General features: G+C 38.9%; 2 protein-coding genes across 5 annotated transcripts; one reads left to right on the plus strand and one right to left on the minus strand.

Moving 5' to 3' along the window:
- The first annotated feature begins 10,759 nt into the window (after positions 1-10,759).
- lmo2 (LIM domain only 2 (rhombotin-like 1)) lies at positions 10,760-15,382 on the plus strand. 3 transcript variants are annotated; one of them, XM_051724413.1, is made up of 3 exons: positions 10,760-11,097; positions 12,200-12,415; positions 14,709-15,382. In XM_051724413.1, the coding sequence occupies exons 1-3, from the start codon at positions 11,084-11,086 to the stop codon at positions 14,926-14,928; spliced, it is 450 nt and encodes a 149-aa protein (XP_051580373.1). In that variant the 5' UTR covers positions 10,760-11,083; the 3' UTR covers positions 14,929-15,382. The 3 variants fall into 3 exon arrangements, with proteins under 3 accessions (XP_051580373.1, XP_051580374.1, XP_051580372.1); XM_051724414.1 differs by having other exon boundaries at positions 10,768-11,324; XM_051724412.1 differs by having other exon boundaries at positions 10,772-11,536.
- Positions 15,383-17,419: 2,037 nt separating this feature from the next.
- On the minus strand, positions 17,420-22,149 carry LOC127456085 (uncharacterized). 2 transcript variants are annotated; one of them, XM_051724403.1, is made up of 2 exons: positions 18,610-22,149; positions 17,420-18,570 (listed from the first exon to the last, which is right to left on the minus strand). In XM_051724403.1, the coding sequence occupies exons 1-2, from the start codon at positions 18,934-18,936 to the stop codon at positions 18,013-18,015; spliced, it is 885 nt and encodes a 294-aa protein (XP_051580363.1). In that variant the 5' UTR covers positions 18,937-22,149; the 3' UTR covers positions 17,420-18,012. The 2 variants fall into 2 exon arrangements, with proteins under 2 accessions (XP_051580363.1, XP_051580364.1); XM_051724404.1 differs by having other exon boundaries at positions 17,420-18,453; positions 18,493-22,149.
- Between the last annotated feature and the right edge of the window lie 817 nt (positions 22,150-22,966).

The raw sequence follows: 22,966 nt of genomic DNA on the forward strand, positions 1-22,966 counted from the left end.
TTTTCCCTGTATTAGCGTCTATACGCTGGCTTCCTGTGAAATTTAAGTTCGATTTGAAAATTCTGATTTATGTCTTCAAGGCTTTATCTGGCCTCGCGCCCCAATATATCAGTGACCTTCTCCTCCCTTACTCCCCCAGTAGAGTGCTCAGGTCTTCTGATCAACTTCTTTTGAGGGTTCCTCGTTGTCGCTATAGCTCTAAGGGCAATAGTGCCTTTTCTGTGGTAGGTCCTGATCTCTGGAACAGTCTCCCTTTCCATGTGAGGTGAGCTTCTTCATTAGTATATATATATATATATATATATATATATATATATATAACTCTGTCATTGTACATTTATTTGTTTGATCTGTAAAGCACTTTGGGTCAACTTCTGTTGTTTTTAAATGTGCTCTATAAATAAAGGTTGACTTGACCTCTCAGGGCAGTTCCGAAGTGAAATGTCCACTTTGTGGAGCTAAAAGCGAGTGAAATGTTCTCCTGAACAGATGAGGTTTTTAAGGTTAATGTTCTATCAAGATTTAAATCAACAAAACCTACCTCCCTAGTCTAAACCTTAAACTTAAACCTAACTGATAGTGTCATAAAAAGCAAATGTGAGATGAAAAACACAATTTCTGAAGCAACTAGTTCATTTTGTGGTGCTTATATGACACTTTTGGCTCATGTGTCGACTCGTGTGCTCTCCAGTACTCGTACCCCGGCCCTTTACAAAATGTAGTTGGTTATGTAAAAAAAAAACATTAAAATGAGTCATGCACTATAGTAAAAGTTTTTATATGTCATAAGATAGCGTTGTGAGGAACAGATTGAAAAGTAAGTTTATGAACTGATAATCTGACGTTTTACTCGTGATTTGAGTGAAAGGGGATAAAAGTCATTGTTGTTTTAGCACCTCTAGTGTTCACTCCACCAGGAAATTGCTGTGTTACATAAAACAGGCCACATAAATATAATTTTGCAAAAATGTAGTAATTTTAACATGATTCTATGATCAGGTTTCAAATGTCACTGGGGAATAAATATGACAGTTTCCAGAGACAGTAAAAAGATTAGTTTAACAAACCAATCTAATTTAACTACATCCTCTCTCACATAATCTCCTCCCTTGATTTCATTCTATCTAGGAAAAAAGTTACTTTTTACTTTTTTAATACTTATTACAATTTAATGTGAATACTTTTTTACTTTCACTCAAATATGTTTTTGGCTAGATACTTAGACTTTTAATTGAGTAAAATTTCCACTCTGTATCCATACTTACACTTAAGTAAAATTTCTGAGTACTTTTTACACCCCTGGCTGTAGAGTGGCTTCTCCTTTAATCACTGTTCATCTTAAGTTTACAATTAATACAGCAGATCAAAAACCAATTAGAACAACAATGTTTTATCTTGGTCTTACCAACAGTGTTCACACAAGCTGCTCAGAAAGGAGCCAACAATAGTTAAAGCTGAGATTAGACAGGAATCAGTAGCCTGTTACAGAGTATATGTAATATCAGAGAGTCAACAACACATCCAGGCCTTACAGGAAATAAGCCTTACTGCGATTGTTGTGTGATGGATGACTTTTCTAGTAGGACACAACTTTGCTTGGACCAATTAACCCTTTAACAATCACTAGGAAGGAGCTAAGGAAAAAAATATTTTATACAAAATTCGTATTAATAGACATCTAAGTAACCACCTCCAAAGTTTTTTAGATGTTTTTTTTTTTTTTCCTAGAAGATATTAAACTCTACCATACGGTTAAGACGTCTGTTTATGGTAAATCTTGCTTCAAATCGGCATTACTATTTCTTGGTCTTTCTATGTATAATAAACATAGTAGGTCTTGGATGCATTTCATTATTTAGCAGGCTCTGTATGAAATTAAATCTACCCTAAAGGGTTTTTTGAATTGTTACATATACATCCATACATTGGTATATGACAGTCCATATAACATCCAGACCACAATATCAGACCTGCATGCAACTCACATTTTTTGCAATTCACATTTCAAGTATTGTTTTGTTGTTGAAGTTTTCTACTTTTTTTTAAACCGTTTTTTACCCCAACAGTTAACATGCTATTTTTTTATTATAATGACATTTTAATTTAATCGTTTTATATTAATTTTTCTATGCCAAACATGCCAAATCAGAAATCTTTACATTTCAATGCAATAAAAAAAAAAGAGTTAATTCATAACATTTTCAGTCAGACTCAGTTCAATAAATTAAAAAACTTAAAATGACTAAACATTAAAAATGACTAATTAATGCTTCAGTATGTCTATTCAAGGGGGAAAAAAACATCATCATAACTGGCCTTTATATAAGAGGGGCATCCCCACACCCAAACTAAGGTCTACTATATGGTTGTGCTTGTCAGTTAAAGGGTTAAGACAAAACATGTCCAACATATACATGTCCAACATATACAATAAGAGGAGGTCTATGGATATGTCTCCATTTTTCCATGAATGGTAAATAAACTGGAATGGCATTTCCTATTTAACAAAGTGTACAAAGCTACATTTAAAAATGCTTTGAGAGCTTAGGGTTGTGTCTGGAAGGTAACCATCCAGCTGGGGAATGTCTTGTGGGACTAGCATGTAACATTCATACTGTGTGTTTATTGTGTTTGATTTGGAGTCCCACAGAAACCCTACCCCAAAATCCAACCTTAACCTTAGTAATAGCAAATGAGACTTTCCCAACCGGACAGTTACCTTCTAGACACAGCCAAAGTTTAATTCCATGATAATGTAAGTGAAGTTATAGTCATTTTTATGACAGACAAGACAGTGGACAATGGTTAGATTGTGATGATGCATTTCTGCCTTAATTTTGCAGGGTAAATCTAGCAAAGTTTCTTATTTTCAATTTTTTAATTATTTAATGTATATTTAAATCACTACAGTCTGTGTTATTATATTACCCTGGCATTAAAAAAAAAAATAAATAAATAATACTCCTTGCGATGGGGTTTTAAATACAACTTTTGAGAGAGCAACAGTAAATTTGGCATCTTTCTGTCTTCTGACTGCCGTAATCCATCTCTCTCTATTTTCTTCCTCTTTTAAAAAGTCATTAAAACGCAACAGTGGATTTTTTACTTTTGCTGTTGGAGTAAATGGAAATGCAAAATTAATATTTGTTAGTGTACCTCTTTCATTGTTATAGAAGTTTACCCTGATATAGTTTACTTCATAGTATTCCTTAGTTTCAGATGAACAAAATGGCTTTCATATTATTATTTTTAATCTTTTGATATTAAGTAAAAACTATTAGATGTTTTTACACCTTTATTTGCTAGATATTCTTGATTTGTCACGTCTTCAAAATGAAGTTGAAGCAGAAGGCATTCTACATTAAATAAATAAAAAATATTAAGATTTGAATTTTAAATGCCTCCACAATCCTGTTAGCATTGGCATTAAATAATAATAAATAATTTAATAATCTGAACGTTCATTAGAAGATTCATTAGGAATTTATTTTTTCAGCTTGTGGTTCATTCTCAGGAAACAGTGCCATTTTATACTATGTGTTTATCATTTAATTTGAAAAGGTTACTGGTCATTACTATAATAGGTAATGGGAGACCATCATTAAAGCACGTGTTAATTCTTAATCTACCTCCAGTCCTTAATACATAGTCACGGCCTTGCAAAATACTAAGTTATTTATCATTATTACTAACTCAAGACATACCTTCATGTATTTCAAACGCAGCACAGGAAGTTTAGAATTCATGTTCTTATGATTTTATTAGATAACTGGGTCATACTTTAAATTTAGTGTCTTTAACTGTTAAGTACTAACATTAAAATACATGCAATACAATGCATGTACTGTGTAACTACATGTTGTTGTACGGGCTGCTGCATTATGCTGAATGGCCCATGTTAGGTAAGGGTTAGGTTTAGGGTTAGGAGGTAAGGTTAACAATGTAACTACTAAAAGTATTTAAATGCAGGTACTTTAAATGTAAGTACAATGCAACAACACATATGTACAGCACATAAGTATATTGTATCAAATTATTAATTACATAGTAGTTGAAGACAGCTAAAATAAAGTAGGACCGATAACATAATTCTGGTAATATCACTCAGTTTTAGTTTATCGCTCCCCAACACAATTGTTCAGTTAGTTCAGTTTTACTATTTAAAAAAATAAATAAATGAAAGGCTCTGTAAAGAAAGACAGGAACATCTTACTTCACTCTTATTTTTATATATGTTTCCAGTGGCATGCAGGCAGTATAAATGCCAGTAAGACACATGATACATAAGACCCACAGAATTTTTAAATAATAGCTAGTTGTGGTTTAATGTCACAAGCAATCCCTAACCATTTTTGAAGGAAACCTACTCTGGGTTAAGAAAGAGTTTCCTGCCAAGTAGATGAGTTGACAGTCCGTGGTTTCCAACACACTGTCTCAAAAGCCATTCTCCTATCAATGGGGGCCATCTGGAGCCATTCAACCAATCAGAGTCCAGCAGGGTGATCAAGTCAAACAAGTAGGAAGTCAGCTTGGCTCATACCACCCCCTGCCAAGGTTCATCTGTGCTCATTTCCTGTACATCCTCTGGGTTTGCTGTGTCCGATCCACAGGAAATGGTGGACGCCTTACACACGCAGATCTAACTGTTATTGAACAATACACTGCTGAAGCACACAACGAAATGTTTTAATTATGTTAACACCTTGGATAAATAGCTCTGCAGTATTGGGAAATCTCTTTAGGAACAAGTATGCAACAATAAAAGCATTTAAACTGATAATTATAGTAACCAAATTGGTTTGTGAGTGTAGTTTGTCAACAAAGAGAGCAAGATATTACCATCCAGTTGTGAAATGTTATCAGTGAAGATGATTTTACATTTGTTCACTTGGCAGATGCATTTATCCAAAGCAACTTAGTTACATTTTATCAGTACATGCGTTTTCTGTTATTTGAATCCATGACCTTGGTGTGCTTTAAAGGAATATTCTGGGTTCAATACAAGTTAAGCTAAAACAGCATTTGCGGCATAATGTTGATTACCACAAAAAATAATTTCGACTCGTTCCTCCTTTTCTTTAAAAAATGCAAAAATCAAAGTTACAGTGAGGCACTTACAATGGAAGTGAATGGGGCCATTTTTTGGAGGGTTTAAAGGCAGAAATGTGAAGCCTATAATTTTACAAAAGGACTTTTTTTTAGGGCTTTATGGTTTGTTGACATCATGGCAATTAAGTTTTTTTTTTTTTTTTTTTAAAGAAAAGGAGGAGCAATTCAAAATTATTGTTGTGGTAATCAACATTATGCCACAAATGCTGATGATTGAGATTCACGTGTATTGAACCCAGAATATTCCTTTAAGATTTTATACATTCTGATAATTACATTATGAACAAAATTACTTTAAATTACTTTTCTGGCCACTCAAAATATGTTTTTCCCACTGTCAACTGGCCCTTTACATCTCTTAGGATGAAATGTAGTTTGCTTCAGCTGCTCCAGTTGTGAATCAGAATAGTGAAATCCTAGCTAAGAGGCAATCTTTGACCTAACAAGTTTATTGTGCACCAGGGCCAGATTGGCATAGATGCAGCCACCATTTGGCTCCAATAATGCCACTGAGTTGGATCCCTATAAGCATAGCCATGATGTTTTTGGGTCCCATTTAATGCCCTTAAACCTCTGGCGCAGTTAAGCAGTGTATTATCGCCAGGCCCAGTACTGTTGTTGACAATCCTCGAGCAGCTCTGGCAGGAGATAAGAAGAGTTTTCTCCAACGACATCAAGCAGAGATGGGTGTGAGCTGATAGATCAGGAGTAAACGGTTCAAAGGAGCCATTTACTGACTTTGTTAGCTCCATGACAATTAAATATTTTCAATACGTGTCAACTGTGTGTCAAATATGTCAACTGTGATGTGGTGCACAGAATAAAACATTTGTGAGGTGCTGTCTTCACTGAAGTTTTGCTAGTTGCCACATTCTCCATTGTTTACAATTATTTTGTCAGACCAGTAAGGCTGGGTATGGCAAGCCACGAGTGCCGAGTGCATGAAGTGTCCAACATTCCACACTCTGTTTTGAAGATTGAAGTAGTAAGTGCATCATCTAGGTACTCATGGTACACTTCATTTTGTTGAATTTTCAGTGTAAACATACTACTCGCACTACTAACACTACAAAACGGCATAGAATAGTGCAGAAGTGTGCAGTTTAGGACGCACCTTATGCCTTTTTGACCCGTATTCAATTCCGTGTTTGTCGCACTCTTTTTCCCATTCTGTTTCCCGTCTCCTCTCTTAATATTTTCTTTAATACTTTTAATAATAATAATTAAAAAAAAAAAATTATATAACATAGTTTTACTACAGAAATATTATATTAACCATGTTTTTTGGCGGAAACTATAGATTTGATTCAATTAAATTACAGTTATGTGGTGTTTATATAGTAACCTTGTTTAATTTTGTGGTTACTATGATTTTACTACAAAATACCATGGTGATTCTATGGTTATTGTAGTAAAACCATGGTTAATGTTTGTAAAGAAAGGTTCCCAGATAGCAAGGAGACGTCGATTCAACGTCTATTTTTAGCTGTAATGGTCAGGATCAGTCCTTGATCAATTTTAAATGTTGAACTAACATTCACTCTTTAGTCGGTACATCAGAAAATTGTTAGGTCGAAAATAGAACATATGCTCAACGTCGAAATGAGGTTGATTCACATTTCGAAGGCTGCATGCTAGGTAGGACGCGTCCTTTGAAGGCTGCAGTATACCGAGCGTCCTCCTTTAAACAAATCTTGTTTAAACGAGACGGCCTTCGTAGGACAAAAGGAAACGTAACGTAACATGGTTGCTATGACAGCACGCCACTCTTTAACAAGCGCGAGCGCTTTGAGTGAGAAGGGAAGAAAGTCCCTTTAGAAGGGAATGTATGAGGTATATTTTTTGGAGAGTTATAATGATGTAAAGAGAAAAGAAAATAGATTTTACAGGTGTACTTTTAGTCTAATACTTTATTTTAATTATATATTAACATAATTATACATATTATATACTCTGCACCCATCTACTGAGGTACTTCAACTTGGGAATTAACATTACGTGCGTTTGAACATCATATTTACCGGCAAATTGGCGCTATTTTTTTTTAGACATTTCCGTTGAAGCAAAGAATTGTGGGTTGTGAGTGCCCACGAAGGATACACCTCATGCATCCTCCGAATTCCCATGAAAGAAGGTCGCATTCGAATGCTGCATTAGAAGTGTCCTACTCGCTTTTATGAAACGAGACAGACTTGATGACGTATGTGGACCTCCGGAAGACGCAGCCTATCAAATGAGACATAGCCTTGGTTAAAGAAATCTAGAGTTTTGCGCATTCACATTTTTTAATCTTCAACGGGCCAACCGTCAGTGGATGCGTCGCTAGAAAAAGGTAAGCATAAATGTATTTTTATTCATCATTTTACACAATGGTTTGTCAGTCTATCGTTGAATATCACTTTCCCACAACATTCCCACTTGGTAATTTTGTAATTAAATGCACTATTTCCACACTGCCCAGTCATTCTAAATAAGCCGATCAATTTGACACCTCATTTGTGGATCTACGACAAATTGTGCGGGATCGAGTTAGGTGCCTAAATTTTGTAAGGAATAATAATAATCATACAATAATAATAAATATAGCTGCGAGCAGCAATTAACGGGGTTCAAGCGGTTTAAGGCCTTTAAGCACATGTGTAAAATGGTATTATGTTTTATTTAGCAAGCATGTAACCACCTAGATCATAGATGGAATAGATCATTTACAGTCAATACAGGCAATTTACTAAGGAAAGACAATGCTTTTTAAAGCTCATAGCGCTACATATGGTCCGATCTCCATAAAAGTCTGCATGCTTGTTTAGAATCATATGTCACGTGTGCTCACCTAATTTCGTGAAGTTCTGAGTTTTTCTTTAGGAATTATGGGCTTATTTGTACACTTGACCATGCCCATTTTCTAAATGACACTGTTATAGCTACCCAAAGGGTAAAGTTCAAAAAACAATTTTTGATAATTATTGACCTAGAGAGTCCAGAGAATTGTACTGCATTGGTTTTATTGAGGTTGAACGAAAAACCTAGGACTAGTTCACAAAAGTAGGTTTTTTACATAATCGTGAATATTTAATGAACGATTTGATTGACAGCAGTGGTTCTTGAGGCAAAGTTGTTCAGTATGAGGAGATCTAACAAATGATATGAATTATAGCTATGTCCCAATTCAGAGGCTGCATCCTCAAAGGTCGCATTCGAAGGCCGATTGCGTCGCTGCTGCACGACAAAAGCTGTCTCAATTCGAAGGCTCCTTCAAATGCGGCCTCCAAATGCATCCTTCATTCCCGTGAAATGACGTTTATCTTGCCTACCCCAGAATTCATTGCGCGCCAGTGACGACAGGATTTTTTTTGAGAGAAATTGCTGAATTACACTTTTAAATGTAAGTATTAGGTTTCAACTTATTCAAATATCTAATGATACAAATGTAAAAAAAAAAAAAAAAACAACTTTAAAGTGGTTCAAATGTTGACTTATATCTTACTAAGATGCGATTATATATAGTTTTAACTCTTTATTATATACAGAAATGGACCATGGTGAAAATATTTAGACAGTTTGTGAACACTGTTTTGTTTTCAGACAGTTTAATATAACTTTCAAAAAAGTCCAACACAAACGTTACAGTCACTCGGCAGCTGTCACAGTTGTTAGGCAACAAAAACAGTCCTCCGTAGGCTAGACTGTCCCAATTAACAATGCTCAGTCTGACTTTCGCGGCCTTCGAAGGTGTGGCCTTTGTAGTCCGAGTCCTTCGAAGGATGCAGCCTTTGAAGTCTGAGTCCTTCGAAGGATGCAGACTTTGAATTGGGACACAGCCATTTTGTGTATGTGTGAAACACCACGTGAATTCAGAAGCGTAAAACTCGTTAGCACCATCCATTGGCCGATTTCCTTCAAATTTCACACAGACCTCTAGGGCCAGGAGTCGAACAGGCCCACCGAGTTTTGTGCCGATCGGCCTCTGTTAACCTTGTCTAATAGGTGCTCAAACTTCATTGGCCGATGGCAGCCATGTTTTTTGAGATACGTCAATGTCCTCATACACAGTCATGGCACCTTGGACAAAGACACTGCATGCCGATTTTCAACTCAATCAGACTAACAGTTGCGTAGTTAGAGCTGTTTTCATGTTTTTTTTTCCTGTTATAGCGCCACCAAGTGGTCAAACTCCGCGGTTTTTTTTTACCGTGATCTCAAATTTAGCTCATACACATGTGTACCGAGTTTGGTGAAAATATCTAATTTTGTTCGGGCCTTATAGCCATTTTAGTAAAAAATGGCCCGCCCTTTTCCAACGTTTTGGCACCCCTTAGCAACCCTGAGTCGAAATTTAAACTTTTTTTTTATAATTATTGATAATCACACTCCAGAGTATATTTCTGCACTGGTCCGATCGGGCGAAAAACCTAGGACTAGTTCGCAAAAGTAGGTTTTTTAACATTATCTGAAATATTTACTGAACGGTTTGACAGACACAAATGCTTCTTGAGGCAAAGTTGTTTAGAATGAGAAGAGCTATCAGGTGATATATATTACTTGTGTTTTTTCACAACACTGCATTATATACAACCATTAACACCTACAAAAATCGTGATAGCACCACATAATGGCCGATTTTTTAAAAACTTTGCACAACCCTCTCAGACCAACAGTCAAATAGGTCCACCAAGTTTCGTTCCGATCGGTCATTGTTAATCTTGTGTATTAGCTGCTGAAATTGATTGGCCGATGGCAGCCATCTTTTTCAACATACGTGAATGTCCATATAGACAATGATGGCAGCTGAGACAAAGACCATTTTTTCTGGGCGACGACCAGAGATTGACCTCTTACATAAGCATGCCAAGTTTGGTGAAGATATCTCATTTCCTTCAAGAGTTATAGCCATTTACGTAAAACTGGCCACTCCTACTTCCTATGTTTTCGCATACTGTAGCTAGCTCGAGTCGAAAGTTCAAACTTGTTTTGATAACCTTTGATATTGAGACTCCATAGAATCGTGTGGCACTGGTTTGGTCCCGATCGGGCGAAAAACCTAGGACTAGTTCGCAAAAGTATGTTTTATGAAAAATCCAAGATGGCAGAACATTTTTATAGATTAAATCGGAGATATACCTTTTGTTTGGTTTGAGCCAATGATTCCAGTGGTATAAAACACTTGAGTCTACGACAAACGGTCTAGGAGTTATGAGCGTTTTTGATCGCTGTAGCGCTCCCTATTGACCGATTTGGCCAAGTCCGTGTTTCTGAGTAGCGAGCAAAACTGCTACCATCTGACCAAGTTTCAAGTCTCTAGGCCTTACGGTTTGCTCTGCCTGATCAGTTTTATGGCGGAATAATAATAATAATAATAATCTTAACAATTACAATAGGGTTTCAGCGCTAAGCGCTTGAACCCCTAATAAGTATGTGAGAGAATAATGCTTTGCATAAATGCAAGCACCACTAATAATAACTTTCAATAGTAGAACAGTAGGTTGGCTTTTTCAAGCTAATCTAATCAATGAAGACAAGAACTCTGTTTGGTCACTTCCTGAGCTCATGCAAGAATTATTTTAGCATGAATAAATTATGTGGTGACAGTATGTTGCATTGTGTCCTTTAGCATTCTTTCTGTGCTTGCATAACCGTCAGGCTGTCAATTGTTTGTTTTTTCACTAAGTTAGTTGTTCTCTATTCATTGCATGGACAGTTCGATCTCATTAGTTCAACCTCAGGTATTTGAAATGAAGAGTTTGTTACTGTGAGCTCGTGACCCTTCGAGTCACGAGTCCCCATGTTTTATAATTGACTGGCGGCTAGCGGAGTCTGGGAGCGCTATTTCCTGTCATTGTCGAGGCGGTCGTGAGCAGGAAGTCGGAAAAGAGACCAGAAACTGGGTGGGCAGGGCCATTTAAAAATACCTGCTGCCTTACAATAACGGGACCACAGACAGCACGGGGCAGCGCTTTGGCGACTTCGCGCAGAGGAGATGACATGCTTGATGTAAAGTCTATATTTATTATGCAGTTGCTCTGCGCTCTAAAGTAGCTACTAATTAAACAAACGTGGTTGGGGAACATCTGCCTGTCACCACTTCTCATTCATAAACAATATATGACATGAGGACTGAATGCATGGAGACAGAAATGTGATGTAACGCAAAAGAAGCGACATTCTGCGTATCTGGATGCACTTGGACGACGAGGTTGACGTCTCCAGTACGTTAAAAGGCAGGTGCATTTTTGCGCACGCTTGAATTGCTTTGGCAACAACGCTGTTAATTTTTTAGGACACTGATGGTCTTTCAGTAGTAAGCACTACAGACGGCGAGTGTGGGGCATATTTGACGTCAAAGTGCGCATATCAAATGCACAGAATTATTCCTGAACCACTTATTTAATATGGCATCTACAATAGAGAGGAAGACATTGGAAGCGAACGAGTAAGTAAGCCATATATGTATATATGTATTATTTATTTATTATTTACTTGTGTTTGCATACATTTGTTTTGTTTAATTGCAGGATATTAGACAACAATTAAACGCGGACTGCGTATGCTTAGTGGTTTCTAAGTTTGTGACTTTAAATAGTAACAGCGAAGACCAATAAACAGTGAGTCTAGTCTAGTCTAGTAGCCTTGCGATATTTCTTTTTAAACCAAATGAGATTTAGCTTGTTGACAGGTGCCTAGTTCAGTTGTCATAATTTCAATGTGCAATGGACCGGAGCGCCTCATTTGCCTACCGCACTTGACGCTTCTTTTCTCTCTTGGGATGATGAGCCAGTGGCTGCAGCTAGAGCAAAACGTTATTTACAACCAAGGCATTGCAGTCTAGATTTTCCGCCTAGACGGTTTGTTTTTAGCTCTGTTTAGAACACAAATAGGCCAGAAAAAAGTTAGCCCATCCGTTTGGCAGTGTTGATGTCGTTTTAGTCGTACGGAATACAGAGCAGGTTGAGTTTTGTGTGTGTGTGTGTGTGTGTGTGTGTGTGTGTGTGTGTGTGTGTGTATGTGTTGTCAATAAAGCATGTAGCAATGCCCTCTGGCGTTCAAAATGGTGTAGCGCACTGAAAACATATTGTAACCGAATGCTAAATTGCAGGGAACCAGTCGACGAGGTGCTTCAGATGCCCCCATCACTGCTGACATGTGGCGGCTGTCAGCAGAGCATCGGGGACCGTTTCTTCCTCAAGGCCATAGAGCAATACTGGCATGAGGACTGCCTGAGCTGTGACCTCTGCGGCTGCCGCTTAGGGGAAGTGGGCCGCAGGCTTTACTACAAGCTTGGCAGGAAGCTGTGCAGGAGAGACTACCTGAGGTAAGACTGGCACAAAGAGATTGATAGCACACAGAACTGGTTGAGGATAAAGTGCATTATAAGAATACAGTTTTGTAAATTTGTGTTTATTAAAAGACGTGGTCACCAAATTTTCAAATACTTAGTTGCATGAATAATAATGCAACTAATAATTTATTTGCTTAAATGAATAGTTCACCCAAAAATGAATAATCTTGTAATTTACTCATACCCTCATGCCATCCCAGACATGTATGACTTTCTTCTGCAGAACACAAACAGAGATTTTTAGTAGAATATCGCAGCTCTGTAAAAGTTTGAAGCTCCAAAAGCACATAAAGGCAGCATAAAGGTAATCCATAAGACTCCAGGAATTTAATCCATGTCTTCTGAAGCAGTCCAATCGGTTTGGGTGAAAACCGACCAAAATATAACTCCTTTTTGACATCAGCAGTCTTTTTGGAGATCATGATTTAAAGCTTGATTAAACTTCTTAGCGCCATCTAGCACTCTGTGTATTTGTCAAGCACTAGGAAGTGTAATTAAGCTTGAAATCATGATCGTGCTTAGAGACTGCTATGGAAAGATGGAAAAGTGAAAAAGGAGTTATATTTTGGTACGTTCTCACCCAAAATCTATTAGATCGCTTAAGAAGACATTGATTAAACCACTGAAGTCATATAGATTACTTTTGTGCTGTCTTTATGTGCTTTTTAGAGTTTGAATGTTTTGGACCCCACTGACTTGCATTGTATGGACCTACAGAGCTGAAATATTCTTCTAAAAATCTCAATTTGTGTTCTGCCGAAGAAAGAAAGTCACACATCTGGGATGGCATGAGGGTGAGAGACTGATGAGAGAATTTTCATTTTGGGTGAACTATTTATTCCTAAAGCCACCTGTCCACTGGATCCGACAGACGATAGACCGGAAGCCATTTATTTCCAATGGAGAGTCGCACGGGGGCTGCGTGGACTTGCGACCATCTCTGGATGCTAAATTTTTGGATCCAGTTTGAGCTTCAGCTGCTTTGAAATATTTCAGCTTGTGCGACTAGATAGTATGCAAAAGTCCGACCGGATGTGATGTATTCACTCAAAACTATCAGCGCGAAGTGAGAAATATCAACGGATTTTAGACAATTATGAATGTAGAAGTCAGAAATGATTGTTTATGTTAAAATAGATCCAACACACTCTCATGGCGAAATTGTCAGGATTCATACGACTTTTCTAAATTTGGCTAATTCGTATGATATCGTGCGACTGCACTCGTTTGAATTCCTATGACTTTCACTACAGCCAATGACATCGCTGGACATCGTTTCCATCTAATACGTGACAGTTACTTGCGTCTGCCACACACAACAGCTTCCTATCATGTTTACACACTCTTGGTAAAGTTTAGATAAGGGGTTTGGGTAAGGGCATAATATTAATAAGCATGTCCTTAACGGCTTGTGCACGGAACTCCCGCTTACTTCCGCATTAGACATCCAGGAATTTGCACGTGATGAAGTCGTATGAGTTTATGCAAACAACATCGTGCGAGACCATATGAAATAGCCAACTCGTAAATTATGTACGACTTTTCATGAGATCGGTTTGAATAGATCACACAAAGCTTTTGTAATTACAGTAAATGTGTGATTAAATGTGTACATGTGTCATTTATTTCTGCACATGCTCAGCCTACATATTTAAAATGACATCTATGAATTTCTGCTTCCTATTTGCTGAAATATGGTTGTTGTTGCTGTTAATTATCATAATAATAACTAAAAAGTATTCATAATAAATAATACTATTAATAACAAGTACTGAATTCATATTATTAATGAACTGGTAACACTTTACAATAAGATTCCATTTGTTAACATTAGTTAATAACATTAGTTAACATTAGTTAACAATGAACAATACTTAAGCATTTATTAATCTTAGTTAATGTTACTTTCAACATATACTAATACTTATTTAAAATCAAAGACTTTATTAGTTAACATTAGTTAATGCACTATGAACTAACATGAATTAACAATGAACAATTGTATTTTCATTAACTAACATTAACAAAGATTAATAAATGATGCAACAAATAGATTGTTAATTGTTTGTTCATGATACCTAATGCATTTACTAATGTTAGCAAATGGAACCTTATTGTAAAGTGTTACCAATTAATTTTATCCATCTGCTCAACAAAATCACACACAGGAATGTCATTCTGAGGTGAACCATTGGTAGCTTCTTCCTCAATTAATAAAATCCATTGCAAGCAAATACATTTTTTTATTTTTATTTCTTCTCTGCAGACTGTTTGGTCAAGATGGGCTCTGCGCTTCTTGTGAAAAGAGGATCCGGGCCTTTGAAATGACAATGCGTGTCCGTGACAAAGTATACCACCTGGAATGCTTCAAATGTGCTGCCTGTCAGAAACACTTCTGTGTGGGAGATCGCTACCTGCTCATAAATTCGGACATTGTGTGCGAGCAGGACATTTTCGAGTGGTCCAAACTTAATGGAAGCATGTAATTTTCTCCTAAATTGTAATTAAAAACCTCCTAACATCTGCAACAAACAATTTACTCATTTGAATTCGACTATGTACTTTTTTGTAAAAAAAAAAAAAAAAAAAAAAGCAAAGAATTATCTTTCTTGCTCAAGGAGCAACCACCATGAACTATCATGAATTTTATGAATTGTCTTTTTTTTTTTTTCTTTTTTTTTTGGTTATTCAAACTTTGGAAAATTGCCACCAGCAACATGAAATAGCTTTTTTATTGATCTATTATTTTTTTTTTAATCTAATAACAGCATAAATACAGTTTGTAATGTATTGCAATACAAGCAGATTACGTTTTCTACTATGTATCATAGAAAGTTAGTTTTGAACTATAAACAGTGTTAGTTTTTTGTTTAGTAACACAATTTCCACAAAATATTACGAGATCTTTCTTACAGTGTTAATAAACAAATGTACTCAGTTTCTGTTTGTTTGAGGCAGAATAGATCCACTGGTTCTTCCTCACACCATTTATACTGTAAAGGAGAGATACTCACTTACTGATAACAACAACAACAACAATGTAATAACAGCAATAAACTACTTAAAATAAGTAATAAATGCAATAAATGCTATTTTTCTACCTTGATCTAATTTAAAATATACATTTAAGAAATGCTTGTGTCCCGGGTTCATGAGATAAAAGCTCCAATACAATGAAAAAGATGCAGTCTGGGTAATTTCCACACAATAAGATTAAAGAATCTGTTTTATGGTCCAATGAACAGTACTCTTTACTGGTTGTTTATTTTGTCCATGGTCATTTTTTAACATTTTTAAAATTCTATTTTTACCTGATGTGACCTGATGATGGTTTGTAATCTCACGTAGTCATGTTAAATAATATTTTGATAAAACCTGTTAATTTAGATGTTACCACATGAAGTACATATTTAGGTTATCTGACAAAATATTTTTTACAATGAAGTGCATGTTCCATGCTCTTTCCATGTCAACTTCAGATTCAAGCTCCTAAAAAAATAATATATATAATGAAATGCACTAAAAGTCAAAAAATGATCTGAAATTTGATTTAAGTAACAGCTGAAGTCTGAAGTCATTAAAGCAAGTCATTAGGCTAAATTATGAAAGACAAGCTGCTGATGGTCAGTATACAGTTTTTGACCTTCAAAGCCTTTGTTTTTGACCACAGATATGACTCGAGGCAGAACGTTATTAAATTTAAAGCTGAAGTCAGTTTACAGAAGTAAACTACAGCATCATAGACACCGTTCCCAATTCATAGCCAGAAATGAGAAGAATTCGTCACATACTATCTAATGAAAGCTAGATTAAGGTCTGAAGCTAAAGAGAGAATATCCTTGTTTACATTCAGTCATGTAGCTCAAACAGCTTAATAGACAGCAGTTTAGATTAGTTCATGATCATTCTTATGAAGCATTCAGTGACAAAGCCACTACCAAAAATAAAGAATCAAAATGAGGGCTCAGGCCCAAATTTTTTGAAAATCTTAAATTTTTGACAGAAATCTTTGCAAGCTATGACAGTGTTCAGGACTTTTTTTATTCTTTTCCATACTAAACTAGTGTGAGTGTGAAAAGTCCACAGGGCCAAAAGTGCCCATAATTGAAGACACACCAATAGGCCTTCACCTTTAGCTTGCTGGGGTCACAGGGTTTAGAAGACCTGTTTGGTGGGTAAAAAAAAAAGTGACCAACCTTGTCACGGCAATGGTACAGTACATGTCTGAAAGCCACAGGTTCAAAACAGAGGTAAAAAGCTATTAGGTGTTTTCCATCTCACTATCCAGCTTTAAAGGAGTTCTGGTGCTGAGCTTTACCAGAAGCCAGTGTTCAGCCAGTCCCAACAACAGCAATAAATGCTACGCTTCAGCAACCTGTCCTGGTCACTCTGAGCACATCCACTCCAGGCAACTTTTTGTTTGTTGTCCCATCTCTGCTATGTGTCTCCACTCATCCATGAATAATTTACAAAACAGACCGTCATGCTATGGAAACTGAGAGACAGCCACTATATGTTGCAGGCTGTGTTTGTAAAAGGCTTAGAAAACATGTTTTCTATGGAGCAATGGTGTTTATATTATAAACAGACGAGGGCGCCAAAGATAGACATTATATATATATATATATATATATATATAGTGTGTGTGTGTGTGTGTATGCGTATTCATGCCAAGGAGAGAAAGTGACTAATTGTTCTAAAAATATACCTTAGTTATATTTACTGTGGCGTGATCTACATATTTCAGTATCTTTAGGGATCCTACAATGGATTTTAAAGGGATAGTTTACCCAAAAATGAAAATTCTCATCATTTACTCACCCTCATGCCATCCCAGATGTGTATGAATTTCTTTCTTCTGCAGAACACAAATTTTTTTTTTTAAAGAAAATTTCAGCTCTGTAGGTCCATACATTGCAAGTGAATGGTAACCAGATCTTTGAAGCTCCAAAAAGCACATAACGGCTACATAAAAGTATAAGTCTCCAGTAGTTAAATCCATATAGTCGATGCTATATGATAATTTTCTCACAAACCTATCCATAGTCCTTGTGAGGAGGCAGGCGAGGAATGAGGATCTAAATGCAGCTTTTAATGGAAACCAAAGATAAACAAAGTACTTAGAATAAAACAAAACATGGGAAACCAGGCACAGAACATGACAACACATGTGAAGACTGACCAAGAAACCAGGGGAAAACAAGGGCTTAAATACATAGGGGCAAACAAGGGAATGAGGAACACCTGTGGAAACAATCAGGGGAAAACCCAATCATAAAATGAAACTACAAAAATACTACAAACTAACAGGAAACAGGAACTAAACAAGAATTTCAACATAGAAGTCAACACAAAAACAGGGAATATGTGACAGATCCCCCCTTTAAGGAGTGGATTCCAGACGCTCCAAAAAACAAAAACAAATTGTCCATGGAATGTGGGGGAAAACAGGTAGTTCAAGGGGGCACAAGGGGCAAGGGGAATAGAGGAACAAGGCAAAGTCAGGGAGATTTGAAACCAAGGCGAGCTGGAGGAATGGAAAGCCAGAGCGACGCTGCAGGCTTGGAGGATCAAGTAGACCAGAGCAGATCAGGTGGGCGGCCAGGAGGCCAGGGAGACCAGTGCAGATCAGGCGGTTGGCCAGGAGACCAGAGCAGATCAGGCGGACGGCCAGGAGACCAGGGAGACCAGAACAGATCAGGTGGACTCTGGGGGCGGAGCCACTGGGGAAATAGTCTCTGGGGCGGAGCCGTGGAAGACTCTGGGGGAGGAGCCGTGGAAGGAATAGGCTCTGGGGGTGGGGGCGGAGCTGCTGGAGGAATAAGCTCTGGGGGTGGAGCCGTGGCAGGCTCGAGGGGCGAAGCTGTGGAAGGCTCGAGGGGCGAATCCATGGCAGGCTCGAGACAAAGAGTCCTGGATGAATGGGAAACGACCTCCTTGGTCGCGAACATGGGAAGAGACTCGGGAACGACCTCTGTAGTCGTGGGCATGGGCAGAGACTCAGAAATGACCTCCGTGGTCGTGGGCATGGGCAGAGACTCGGAAATGACCTCCGTGGTCGTGGGCATGGGCAGAGACTCGGAAACGACCTCCGTGGTCGTGGGCATGGGCAGAGACTCGGAAACGACCTCCATGGTCGGGGGCATGGGCAGAGACTCGGAAACGACCTCCATGGTCGGGGGCATGGGCAGAGACTCGGAAACGACCTCCGTGGTTGTGTTCACGGGATGAGACTGGGAAACGACCTCTGTGGTCGTGGGCATGAGCGGAAACTTGGAAACGACCTCTGTGGTCATGTACACTGGAAGACTTGGGAACAGAAACTTTTCTTCTCCTTCTCCTCTGGTTGGCCGAAGTTGACAACGCTGGCTCTGGGACGGACAAGGCTGGCAACGCTGGCTCTGGGACGGACGAGGCTGGCAACGCATGGCGTGGAGCAGACTCAGGCGTAGCTGTGGCATGGCGTTGAGTAGGCAGAGGTTTGGCTGAGACATGGTATTGAGCAGGCTGAGGTGTTGCTGTTACATGACATGGAACAGGCTGAGGTGTGGAAGACTTGGAAACCAGAACCAGGGTTGAGAAAGAAGGTCTATAAAGTTAACTCCACATATTCCTCCCACGTGTAATCACCGGTCTCTGGCAATTCCCTCCACTTGTGAGCTAGGAGACCAATCTGATATAAGGACTTCAAGTGGGAATCAGTAAATCCCGTGTATCTGGCAACAATGCTAAACAGACGAGAGTATTCTCTAATTGGTAAGTTTGCTCGGCTCAACTGGACAAAGCACACTGCTAGATCTATTTTGGAAGGTCAGTCTTTCTGTGAGGAGGCAGGCGAGAAATGAGGATCTAAATGTAGCTTTTAATGGAAACCAAAGATAAACAAAGTACTTAGAATAAAACGAAACACAACACGGGAAACCAGGCACAGAATGTGACAACACATGTGAAGACTGACCAAGAAACCAAGAGAAAACAAGGGCTTAAATACATAGGGGCAAACAAGGGAATGAGGAACACCTGTGGAAACAATCAGGGGAAAACCAATCATAAAATGAAACTATAAAAGGACTACAAACTAACAGGAAACAGGAACTAAACAAGAATTTCAACATAAAAGTCAACACAAAAACAGGGAATATGAGACAGTCCTTTTTTTTACTATAAATCTCCACTTTCACTTTCACAATCTTTCACATTTTGAAAGTGAAAGTGGAGATTAATGGTAAAAAAGGGACTTCAATATTTATCTGTTTCTCACCCACACTTATCATATAACTTCTGAAGATATGGATTTAACCACTGGAGTCATATGGATTACTTTTATGTTGCCTTTATGTGCTATTTGGAGCTTCAAAGATCTGGTTAATTTTCACTTGCATTGTAAGGACCTACAGAGATTAAATATTCTTCTAAAAATCTTTGTTTGTGTTTTGCAGAAGAAAGACACATACACATGTGAAATTGCATGAGGGTGAGTAAATGATGAGAGAATTTTCATTTTTGGGTGAAATATCCCTGTAAATATATAGGGGTGACAGAGGCTAGTTGTCAGATGGTGTTATATCTCAGTTACTATAAGGTTTGCAGTAACAAGTCCAGTTACACCAATGTGTGTTTTCTCTAGCAGTAGTTTTGTATGTTGGTTTGTAACACCTGGTTCAAAACCCTTTTAAATTAATAACTTTTTTGTGAAGTCTGTCCACCAAACTAAAATTCCAATTTCAACATATTTTTGCTATAGTTTTGCTTTAGTCCTGTGCGTGTCACCAAAACAGAGCCGACTTGCCGAGGCATGGACACTAAAAGACCCCTGAAGGTGTCCTGTGGGATCTGGCACCAAGACATTAGCAGCAGATTCTTCAAGTCCTGTAAGCTGCGAGGTGGAGCTGCCATAGATCAGACTTGTTGGTTCAGCACATCCCACAGATACTCAATTGGATTGAGATCTGGGGAATTTGGAGGCCAGGGAATCACCTTGAGCTCTTCATCATTTTCCTCAAACCATTCCTGAACAATGTGTGCAGTGTGGCAGGTCGCATTATCCTGCTGAAAGAGGCCACTGCCAGCAGAGAATATCATTGCCATTAAGGGGTGTACCTGGTCTGCAATGATGTTTAGGTAGGTGGCATGTGCCAAACTGACATCCACATGAATGGCTGGACCCAGGGTTTCCCAGCAGAACATTGCCCAGAGTATCACACTTCCTCCACCGGCTTGACTTCTTTCCACAGTCCATCCTGGTGCCATCTCTTCCCCAGGTAAACGGCGCACACCTATACTGCCGTCCACATGATGTCAAAGAAAATGGGACTCATCGGACCAGGCGAACTTCTTCCATTGCACCTAGGTCCAGTTCCGATGCTCGTGTGCCCATTGTAGGTGCTTTTGATGATGGACGGGGTCATCATGGGCAGCCCCATATACAGCAGGGTGCGATGCACTGTGTGTAGTGACACATTCCTCCCATAACCATCATTCAAATTATCTGTGACTTGTGCCACAGTAGATCTTCTGTTGGTTTGGCCAGACGGGATAACCTTTGTTGCCCTCGTGCTTTGATGAGCACTGGGCACCCAACATCCTGTCCCAGTTTGCGGTTTGTCCCTCCTCGGACCACTGTTGGTAGGTACTCACCACTGCTGACCAGGAGCACCCCACATGCCTTGCCATTTAAGAGATGCTTTGACACTGTCGTCTGGCCATAACAATTTGGCCCTTGTCAAAGTCGCTCAGGTCTTTAGTCCTGTCCATTTCTCCTGCATTGAACTCGTTGACTATGAGAACTGATTGTTTGCTTACCATCTAATCTACCCAGACCTTGACATGTGGCCTTGTTAGGAGATGTTCAACGTTATTTGCTTCACCTGTGAGAGGTCATAATGTTTTAGCTCATCAGTATATATAAATATTTTTACTTTTAACATTTTTGTTTCATGTATTGTTATTTCATATTTATACTTTTTATAAAAAGCTATTTAATGGCAGATTCCACTGTGACAAATTACCCCATATATTGTAAAACATATTTTCCTAAAAGATCAATGTATCTGTCACAGTCTTTCTCCCTCAAGTTTTCCCCCGGACTACATCTCCCATAATTCACTGCCCTCATCACTTCCATCCGATCCTCCAGCTATAGTTCGTCACTCCAAGCCTCCAGCTTCACAGAGGTCCTCCTTCCCTATGGCTCCACCTCAGTCCTCAGTCCCACCGGCTCCGCCTCTGTCCTCAGATCCCCCAGTTTCACCTCAGTCCTCCGAACCTTCGGCTCCACCCTGGCCCTTCGAGCCGTCGGCTACTCTCCGGGCACCAAGTTCCCTGGCTCTGCCCCTTGGGACTCCCACGGCTCTGCCTCCCACGCCTCCACCCTTAGAGCCTTCCATGGCTCTGCCTGCCTTCGTTGAGCCTCTTCTAGCTCCACCCTCAGACTCTTCCACGGCTCCGCCCTCAGAGTCTTCCATGGCTCCGCCCGCTTCTCCAGAGTCTCCTCCTCCAGCGGTTCCACCTCCTGACCCAGTCCTTGCCCTGTGGCCACCTCCCAGTCCTTCTGAACCAGTCCTTGCCCTGCGGATGCCTCCCAGGCCTCCGGATCCATTCACTGCCCTGTGGCCACCTCCCAGGCCTCCGGATCCATTCACAGCCCCGAAGCCTCCTGATCGTCCTCCTTGGATCCTTCTTCACCTTCTGCGTCACCCTACCCTCCTCATCCGTCTTTGGGTGCCAGGAGTCATCCTTTAAGGGGGGGGGGGGGGTAATGTCACAGTCTTTTTCCCTCATGTTCTTCAAGGACTCTTGTTTTGAAGTTTTCCCCTGGACTACATCTCCCATAGTTCACTGCCCTCATCACTTCCATGTGTTCATCATCATCCACACCTGCCTTCCATTCCCTCATTAGTTCCATGTGTATAAGTTTGATTCATTCCTTGTCAGTCCTTGAAGTGTTACATTGCATTACTAGTTTGTGATGTTTAGCTTTATTGTTTTTTCCACTCCAGCGATTACTATTGTTTAGCTTTATTGTTTGTTCCACTCCAGCGTTTGTTATTAAAAGATTGAAAGTACTTACTCCTGTGTTTCCTCTCTTCCACTCCAAGAACCCAACGTTACAGTATCATAAATGAACTGAATTGTTTTCTGGGCAATAACCAAAATTTTCATTAGCTTTTTTTGTAGTCAACACTTTAAGGTATGTGCCTATACAGAAACTGATTTTCAGAAACATACCAACCCTGAGAAATATTCAAGTGTGTGCAGTATATACTGTACATATAACAGTATATTGTCCTCAGTAAATTTTGTTGTTGTATTTGTCAAAACAACTAAATTTTACTATATTTCTCTGCACTGTGGTGGGATTGAAATCTCTTTTAATCCTATTATTTGCAGTGACTTTCACATGCTCAAATCTGATAAAAATGTTTGCTTTCACATTCTCTCTCTCTGTGCCACTGAGTCCCTCTTTGTTCATCCCCTCACTTTTTAACTGTCGCCTTTCTGAAACATTTTAAACAATCATAAATC

Source organism: Myxocyprinus asiaticus, chromosome 18 (assembly GCF_019703515.2).
Source record: "Myxocyprinus asiaticus isolate MX2 ecotype Aquarium Trade chromosome 18, UBuf_Myxa_2, whole genome shotgun sequence".
Lineage (NCBI taxonomy): Eukaryota > Metazoa > Chordata > Actinopteri > Cypriniformes > Catostomidae > Myxocyprinus > Myxocyprinus asiaticus.